The 9,727-nt window shown below is 39.1% G+C and overlaps 1 protein-coding gene across 1 annotated transcript; it reads left to right on the forward strand.

Moving 5' to 3' along the window:
* Positions 1-90: 90 nt before the first annotated feature.
* arhgef3l (Rho guanine nucleotide exchange factor (GEF) 3, like) lies at positions 91-9,720 on the forward strand. Its single transcript, XM_084721151.1, has 13 exons — positions 91-669; positions 1,971-2,019; positions 2,141-2,191; positions 2,762-2,818; positions 2,971-3,078; positions 3,173-3,331; positions 3,751-3,813; positions 4,706-4,802; positions 6,005-6,081; positions 6,293-6,550; positions 7,544-7,714; positions 8,025-8,217; positions 9,221-9,720. The coding sequence occupies exons 1-13, from the start codon at positions 632-634 to the stop codon at positions 9,466-9,468; spliced, it is 1,569 nt and encodes a 522-aa protein (XP_084577277.1). The 5' UTR covers positions 91-631; the 3' UTR covers positions 9,469-9,720.
* The last annotated feature ends 7 nt before the right edge of the window (positions 9,721-9,727 follow it).

Below are 9,727 nucleotides of genomic sequence, written 5' to 3' on the forward strand. Positions count from 1 at the left end.
TAATTTATTATCGGATTAAATGTGTCACGTCTGGTCTAACACTAACGTGAACAAGAATTCATGTTTTTCCTGTCTGACCCAGTTCTTTTCTTTCATCAGAAGTTTCATTATAGAGCATATCGGGGAAGCACAGCCTTAATCAGCTAAACACCTACCTGTGTACTTGGAATGGAAACTATAATCTGATTTTGTTTTTTGATGTTTTTTCTTCTTTTGTTCTATGCAGAGGGTGCAAATTTGCACATCATGAACACTTATAAATTTACTGTCACTTCCTCTTGTGTTGACACTTATTTTAAGATCAGGTCTGTTTCTCTGCGTAAAAAGCGTTTAATGTTTTCCATCAGCTGGCTGACAGGTTTGAGTATAAGTTTCAACAGTTTTAAACCCTCCTCCCTGAGAGGAGCGGATACATGAGTATGTGCAACTAAAGGATGTGGTCGATTGTGAGATGAGGAAGAAAGTGAGGAGGAAGGAGTGCACGGAACTCTGACAAGCTGCCTGCAAACAACTCGCTGTGTGTTAGTGACACTGAGGAGAAAACAACCGGTGTTAATTTGGATTATTTCAACCTTTCTCATTCTGAGAATGTGTGTTTGTGTGAAAATGCACTGAGACCGACAAAGAGAAGATGGAAGTGGAGGAGACCGGTGAAACAAAGACTTCCTGGTATGATATCTTTCATAGTCATTGTTATCTATCTACCTTCCATATACTGTGTATTAATGCTGAGAGCTGACTGGGATATATTCACTTAAATTATGTAGAAGGCTTAGATATTTTAAAGTTGGTACACGAGGTTTCATTGTAATAAAGCTTAACTTGATGACATCACTGTTCAGTGCTGTAATCTCTTATCTTCCTATGGTCTTACTTTTAATTAACTTGAGGCACAAAAATCTGCCAAATCAGTCATTTAGACTCAAACTACCAGAATCCCATTCAGCTACTTAAGGTGTTTTTAGACAGTGGTGGAAAGTAACTAAGTACATTTACTTACTGTACTTAAGTACAAATTTGAGCTACTAGTATTTTACTTGAGTCTTTCTGTTTCATGCAGCTTTACACTCCACTATATCTCAGAGGCAAATGTTGTACAGTTTACTCCTCTACATTTGTCTGACAATTTTAGTTCCTAGTTACTTTTCAGATTACAATTTTTCATACCTGCCCTGTCCAGTAAAAGCATGTATCTCCAGATGGTTTGATTTTAAATGATTGTAATAAATCAAAAGATGAGGTGTTACTTTAGGGGTTAAGAAAATTACCCTACTTGAAAGAAAAAAAATACTTTATAGAATTATGATGCATTGCTGTAGATTAAACTGCCCAATAGTATATAAATTGGTTAAAATAAATGCGACCATTTACATCTACATGCGTAAAATGCAACATACAGAGTAATGCAGCAGTGATATCAGTGCGAAAACATGTATTAGGGGTGTAATAATACCTAAAACTCGATAGATGCGATAATACCACAATAAAAAGCCCGTGATACGTCATTTTATCTCGATGTTAAAAAACAGGAATAAAAGGTTCTTTATTATAATAAATCTGATTTGTACGGTATTTTTTGTTTGTGTATAAAATTTTTCTTTAAACTTAAGGTGCCTCTGTTGTCCCCCTTTAATGAAGGCGATTAAAAGTAGCCTCATGATGTGCAAAACATGAATGCATCCCTATCATATACAATAGTTAAACACTGACAGGAAACATGTTATTGCACAAAGAATACTTTTACTTTTCATACTTTTGGTACATTTACACAATACTGCTTTACTTAAGTAAGAATTTAAACACAGGACTTTTACATGGAGAGTATTTTCAAAGTGTGGTATTAATACGTTTAGTTAGTAAATGATCTGAATATTCAAGTAAGTTTATCTCAAATAAAATAACTATATTTATAAATAATTGGCTGTATGGATGTTTGCTTTGTGCCCAGATAACAGTTTTGCCCTTTTTAGGTATGCATCACCAGGAGAGACACCCTCCATCTCCTGTGACCATGCTGGGGTAAGTCACACCATCCATCTTATTTCTTTTACCTCTGTCCTGTCTAAAATCTATGTTGGCACTTGCCTACAAATACAGAAAGAAACTCACTTTCTTTCACATGTTCCTGATTTTTTTTTAGAAGAAGAGAAAACAGGACCCGGCCCCTGAACCTGTCGTCAGGATCATAGAGGTGAGGGACGTCTGAGATTCACCATTATACTCTGTGTTCCTGTGCGTCTTCTTCACATCTCTCTGTGTTTCTCTGTAACTGGCGGAAGTTAGTCAACCTTACCTTTGTGACCACAGTGCCGAGTGCAGAGCTGACAGGAGACATGATGTTCAGCTGTGCAGCCACAGACGCTCTCTGAGCACACAAACCTTTAAATCTGTTTTTTTTTTTTTTTTTTATGATTTTCCTGTTTGTGAGTTTTCCTATTTTGCTGTCATCTCCCTCATGTGTATTAAAACACATGAATAAATGCACAAGTACATCTACCTCCGTTACTCAACTGAATATACAGCTGATGTGGTTAGTGTGGCAAAAACGAGGCAGACATCTTGTATTTTACTACAGAGGCACTGCTTCAGCCTTCTTCCTCTTTGAAAGTGTCACACAGGAAATGAGAGATGTGCACCATGCACCGTCTCAACCCTCTCCACATCTCTCTCTTTCCACTTTCCTCGGCTCTCTAATGTCTTCTCCTAGCTAGAAGTTAATTTCTAACTTACTCTGTGCTGTGACCCGCTCTGTTTTTATTAGGATGAAGAGGAGGACGAGGATGGCGAGATAATGCCCGACCACATGAAGGATTCAGAGGTGATTGTTCCTCTTTTTTTGCAGAGGACAGATATATTGAAATACTTCTGATGTAAAGTTTGATGAGTGACTCACCTTGACAGGCTTCTGGGCCATTTTGTTCACACGTATCAAAGCCGAATTCTTCAATTTTAATGTTGATTTCACTTTAGGAGCCCAGCAATAAAAGGGTCAAACCTGTAGCAAAGTCCAACAGCCTGACAGGTGTCATAACCCCAGTGAAGACCCCTGCTCTGAAACGCATTGGACAGTCCATTTCGGTAACGTTGCACAAAGCCACCGCCTCACCTGTTGTCATACAAAATGACTTTTGCGTGCAGACATTTAACCACCCTGTGCTCTTTCTTTTCACAGCGCTCTATCAGTTTTCGCACAGAGGCTCGACCTTTGCCCCCGGCCCCCCTGCGCAATCGCTCAAAAGCCTCGTCGTTTCCACGCCGCCGCAACAGCCAGTGCTGGAGTGACACTGTGGAGGCTCATGACCTCACTGCGAAGGAGATCAAACGCCAAGAGGTGCTAAAATTAGTTATTAGTCATAAAAACTAATTAGACTTTTTAGTTTACAGTTCAGTTCTGTTGTAATGTGTCCCTAATTACCCTCCAAGGAAGGCTGTTATATTTTGTGACATAGACAACTGAGAAAAAACAGGTCAAAGTCATAATGCAGTGTTTTTGGGGGGTTTATGGGTCAAGCTGTGGGGTTGTGGTCGCAGTGTGATTTTTTTTTCTGTGACGCAGGCCTCCACGGCGATTATGAAAGAGGATGTGAGCTGGCACTGCAGCCTCAACTTCCTTTATTGAACAATCAGCTGTGACAGCTCATGCTGTCCGTCTGTGTATTTCACATCATATGCAAGTGTGTGTGTTTGCATCTCACATGTTGGTTTGACAGTAAGGTGTCCAGTTCTTTAACAGTTTTGACTTTTCTGCAGGTGATCTATGAGCTGACTCAGGGTGAGAGACAACTCATCGAAGACCTCAGTCTGGTCAAGAAGGTACTTGTTCACTAAACACCACTGTAACAAGGGTTTTACCAAATAGTTTGAGGCTTTGCTCATAACGTTGACATTAAAATTTTAAATCAGCATTTAAATGCTACCTTTTTTCTGCACAGTTCCAGATAAAGATTATGCTACCCTAATATTATTACCGTTATTCTATTTGTAGAAGTATGTAGGATTTTTTCTCACTTGTGTGGTCCCAACATTTCCAATAACTCCAGAGTCCAAAAGTCAAATTTTATTGAAAAAAGACAGATGTAATCATTTCCAAAATTCACAAAGTGTTTTCATCTATCAAAATGTTCTGCTTCTGTCCATCTTTGATGGCTTTTAGCCTTTCAAAAGCAACATTTCCACTGTGGTGGAATAGTCAATGGGGCTGTTTACACCCGGGTGTTTATAGCCCAGCAGGGCAAAGACAAGCACCCAGGTGTCTGTAACCAACAATTTCATCTGTACCTAGTGTGTAAATACCCTAACAAAGTAGTTTTATTACAAAAACCTAATGGAATCATGACTGAAAACTTTAATAATTTAAAAAACTGTAAATCAACTGTGTCTGGTGTATCAAGTGTAGTGAACACTTTTAATTTCACACTAGACTGAAGTCTTTCTCTCTCATGGCACAAGAGAGAGTCCTATCTTTAACTCATTCACCCACACAGCCTTTTTTTTAAACAATTAATTTATCGCTTTGGCATCGGGAAGTGCGAGAGAGAGAGATAGAAGATATTCAGTACAGCTCAATCTATTACTTTATACTGGAACAAATTCTGCTGATGCAGGTTGAACATATTTGAAAGGGTCATTCCACATCCTGACACCGATTTCTCGCACTCTGATGCACTTTTTTCTTCCTGACCTTACATTTGCTCTGTGTTCCCAGGTGTACTATGAGCCCATGTTGAAGTTGGACATCATGACAGAGAGTGAGCTCGGGCAGATCTTTGGTACACTGGACACTCTCATTCCTCTCCATCAAGGTAAACCACCTCTCTGCTTTGCACACCGTCTACATTCGTGCGTCAACACAACCTCCTCATTTCTTAATCGTTCAAATCGTTTGCTGACTTCCAGTGGAATCACAGTGGCATCTTTTTCCACGCACCTCTATTCAAGTAAATTCTACTTTTCTACTCAAAATGAATTGTTAAAGTTAGTTATCGAATGTTTTGCTTCACACCTTTGATGACTTTTCTTAGATAAAATACACGGAACATCAATTAGTACAATAGATTTTACCATGGTGATATACAGTGTTTATTTATATCATTAAAGGGATAGTTCAGATTTTTCAAAGTGGGGTTTCAAAGCAATATGTATTTTAGCCACCTAAAAAAAAATCTGTATCAGTTAAAGTGTATGCTAAATGTACAATATTATCACTGCTTTAACTTGCCATCAGACAGCCTTTTCTGACAGGAAACCGTATTGCTCTCTCCAAACCAACCAAGCTCCATAGGTGAAATCAGTAATTTTACTTTGCAGAGTTGTGGGTCTGCCCATGCCTCGAACGGTTACTTTGTGTTATTGTGTGCCTTTGGCATTTGAAAGGGTTAGTTCAGATGCACCAAAGTCACGTAATAACACGAAAAAAAACACAAAAAAACAATCGAGGTAGTGGTAGACCAGCAACTGCTCTGTTCTGTGAGGTAAAATTACAGATTTTGCCAATGGAGTGTAGTTGTTACAAAGAGTGACATTTGGCTTATATAACAGCAGTTTCCCACTGAAAAAGGCTGTCTGATGGCAAAGTAAAGCAGTGAAAATATTCTCAATATAGTGCACACTACAACTGATGTGGATTTTTTTGTAGATTTTTAGACTCCTGCTGCTCCTCCAAACTGTGGGCATATTGACTGCCATCTACTGTAGGTAATACTCTGACTGTGGGTAAGTGTCACAATAAAACCCCATTTCAAGTAATCCGATCTATCCCTTTAATGTTGTGATATTAATATGAACTGTGTGGTCCATTCCTAAATAGCAAATGTGTAAAACTACACAAAAATGTTCATTCATTCAGTTTAGTTTCCATGTTATAACTGAGTGTTAGCTGATGTAATATCTTTTTTTAAGTAAGGGAAGTTGAATGTGCCATTTCTGTCTCTGAGCTGTAGTAACGCTGGCATTCAGTCAGAAAAAAATAATGAGAATTCAACACCTCTGTTTTTGTTTCATACAGATCTCCTGAGTCGTTTGGAGCTGCTGAGGGGATCAGGGAAGACAGTCGGAGAGGTGGGGACTACTCTGATGAACTGGGTGAGTGTCGCCATGGAAACCAAGAGAGACTGAGAGACAGGAAGGAAAAAAAAGGGCACAACCCACTGTCACTCTCTCTAGTTCCTGTATTTACTCTGTTATGTTCCTCTCTAAAGCAGTTGCAGAGTTCAGTCCGTGTGCATCTCTGCTGCTTTTATCTGACTGTGTTTGGCTCCTTTGCTCCCCCGCCTCACCTTCCTCCTCCCTACAGTTCCCCTGCCTGGAGGCCTATGTTACATACTGCTGTAACCAGGTGGGAGCTAAAGCCCTGCTGGACCAGAAGAAGCATGAGAAAAGAGTGGAGCACTTCCTGCGCCTGTGTCAGGAGTCTTCATTCAGCAGGAAACTGGACCTGTGGAACTTTCTGGACCTCCCGCGGAGCCGTCTGGTCAAATACCCGCTGCTGCTGAAAGAAATACAGAAGTGCACACCTCCAGAGCACCCGGACGAGGACACACTGCCTGATGCTGTGAGTTGGTGTCCTACACATTCATGTGTATTTAAACTCTGTAAGGGGATTCAGAATCCACTCATTGACATGGTTATAACTAACCATAATACCATCTGGACTTCATAATCCTCATCCCTGAGTGTTTTTTCTTTAGTTTCTGGATGATATCCTATGATTTTACTTTAGACAGACCTGAGAGTCCTTTAAAATAGTCAATATAGTGTTTCATATTCACAGTAAAACTTCTAATTATTTAGTGCTACTCTTTTAATTGTTTTGAAAATCAGTGCACTTTATAATCATCATCATTATCATCATAAATTGATACTTAATTAAACTTCAGTTAACAGTTAGTCAGCTGTTAAAAACAATGACATGATAATTAATGTTTGATATGTACTAATGTAATCAGAATGTAATTGTTATAATGGTTAATATTAAGCATTACCTGAAAATTTTATAGGTGGTCAGATATTTTCCTCAGTAGGATAAAGATCAACATTGTCTGTGTGATACTGTGGATTATAACTTATTAATCAAATTATTAAGGCATAGGACTGTTGTGCATGTGTACAATATCAAATATCAATCACTACCAAATAACTTTTTTATATTTAGGTTTTATAAGTTGTCACAAATCCACTCTCATCTTTACTTATTATGAAATGTATCTGTCTATAAGTGTGGAAAGTCCAGTCTCTTTAGCCAATAGTTCCTTTTTAAATCTTTGATGTTTTGCTCATTGGCGCCTCCAAATGGCAGAAAAAGATCCTTCACCCAAAATAATTTATACAGAATATAATATACAGAATATTGAATATTACATAAACACACTTTTTTTTTTTTGCAATGATCCACCAAAAGTGCTTATCAAACATTTATGAGAAAGATATGGCAGCAGGACATTTTACAATTTAACAATAAACTTTATTGTCTAAAATTATATCTGAGCGTTGAAACAGGAAACTTTTATCTGTATATTTAATATATGCCAAAATTTGTCCTGTTCAGTTGGAGCTGATTCAGAGCATCGTGGCGGAGGTGAACAAGAAGACGGGAGAGGCGGAGTGTCAGTTCTACAGGCGAGGTCTCAGCTACCTCGAAGACAGTCAGAGACTATCAGAGATCCAACAGTCCCGCTTCCTCTACTGCCACGGAGAACTCAAGAACAGCAAGGGCCAGGTAAGGGCTCTGTTTCTGTCTTTACAGACGTTTGAGTTGTTCTGCTGAGGTCTTTGATTTGTTTTTATCTCAACTGAAGGGGGTCAAGATCTCCAAGACACAGCTGATGCTCGTAGTTGCAGACCTTCTGAGGCCCTTCATATGAGCACTGTGTATTTTGAAAGTACACTTTGTATCATCTCCTTGTGTTGTAACTGTCATGTCTATGCATTTTCTAAACATAGAGTGGGTTTGATGGTGACCCTGACAAAGACGTTGCTGTAATATCTAAGCCGTATATCTCACACTGTGCATCTGTCTCCTCTGTCAGCGGCTGCACGTCTTCCTGTTTGAGCTGGCGTTGGTGCTGAGCAAACCAGTGGAGGACAGAGACGGAGGTCAGGTGTTCAACGTGTACAGACAGCCTCTGCCCAACGCCTTGTTAAACCTGGAGGAGATCCCAGATGGGGAGGCTGCTGGAGGAGGCACCTTCAGAGGAGCTTTCACCGGAGGAAATGATAAAGGTAACATACACATACAACATGTGAATAAGAATGCAGGAATGCAGCATAAACATTAGAAACAATAGTAATTACAACTGTCGCACACCACAAATGAGCGAACACTGTATCCAACTGATATGGAATTTTAGGACAAAAAAACAAAACAAAACAAAACAATTATGACACAGGTACAATTTTCTAAAATAATTTCAGAGAAAATTTAAAAGCAATCACACTAATGTGTCCAGCTTCTTTGGGTACTGGTCACATTGGCATTTTTCATTACATACTAACAGCTGATAATTTCTTGATTACATCATTTTTAACAAATAATGTCCTGTTGAACGACTAATCAATTATTTTTTCAGTGCTACAGTAATGTATACATACTTTATTTATTAGAGCTGCAACTAACAATTATTTTCACTAGATTGATTGGTAAGTTGTGTTGTTGGGTCCATACAATTTCAGAAAATGGTGAAAAATGTTTATCAATGTTTCCCAAAACCTAAGATAACATCAAAAATCAAAGATATTCAGTTTACTGTCATGGAGGACCAAAGAAAACAGAAGATATTCACATTTAAGAAGATGGAGTCAGAGATTTTTTTTATTCTTTTCTTTAAAAAAATTACTCAAACTGATTAATCGATGATCGAACTAGTTGGCAATTAATTTACTCCACCCCATCAGTTAAAGTTGAGTTTAGGCTTTGTTTTGAACATGTAAAAAATAAAATTGAAGTAAAAAACAAAAACAAGAATAACCACTGAATGGGGCACTTGGAAAGCTCAATTGGTAGAGCGTGCGCCCCATGTACAGAGGCTGTGAGTCCTCTGCAGCAGCCGTGGGTTTGATTTCCACCCACGGCCCTTTGCTGTGTGTCATTCCTTCACTTTCTCTCCCCATTTCCTGTCACGTCTTCAGTTGTCCTGTCATTAAAGGCTTAAAATATATCATATCACAGTAAGAGCAAATAACCAGAATAAAACAAGTGAAACCCTGTCTGTCTGTCATCTTCTAGTGAGGAACTGTTTCCGTGTGAGCAGCAGAGGGCGCTCCAAAGCTCATCCGTACAGCCTGCAGGCCAACGACTCCTTCAGCAAGCAGCAGTGGATCACCTGCCTGCGCCAAGCCATCGTCCAGTCGCGGGATAAGATGGGTCAGACCAACCAGTCGCAGCTTTCCCCTCACCCTGATCCCGCCCTGTATCACATATCCGAGCTCAGCCTCAGCTCGGACACAGAAATGGCCGACCACACCAGTCGTTGACTGTTGGACTGATCATCAGGAGGCCTGGAGAATGTGTCTATAGATGTGTATATTGACAATGGAAAATATGAAAGATGGACTGTCTGTGAGAGATGATTGTGCTGAGGCATAAATTCTTACATGGAAAATATTATTTTAATTCATTTTCTAAAGGATTGTGTGATTGTAGTGATACTGTACACTGTACAACTTGGGAACAGTATTAATGAATGTGAATTTATGGTGTAAAATGTGTTTCTTTGTTTTGTTTTTTTTTTGT

The sequence above is a fragment of the Lutjanus erythropterus genome, chromosome 6 (genome assembly GCF_056507025.1).
Source record: "Lutjanus erythropterus isolate fLutEry1 chromosome 6, fLutEry1.hap2, whole genome shotgun sequence".
Lineage (NCBI taxonomy): Eukaryota > Metazoa > Chordata > Actinopteri > Lutjaniformes > Lutjanidae > Lutjanus > Lutjanus erythropterus.

Coding starts and splice junctions, on each gene's coding strand:
- arhgef3l (XM_084721151.1), top strand. CDS start 632: ATGGAAGTGGAGGAGACCGGTGAAACAAAGACTTCCTG. Junction 2,819..2,970: donor ACCACATGAAGGATTCAGAG/GTGATTGTTCCT, acceptor ATTTCACTTTAG/GAGCCCAGCAATAAAAGGGT. Junction 3,079..3,172: donor GCATTGGACAGTCCATTTCG/GTAACGTTGCAC, acceptor TTCTTTTCACAG/CGCTCTATCAGTTTTCGCAC.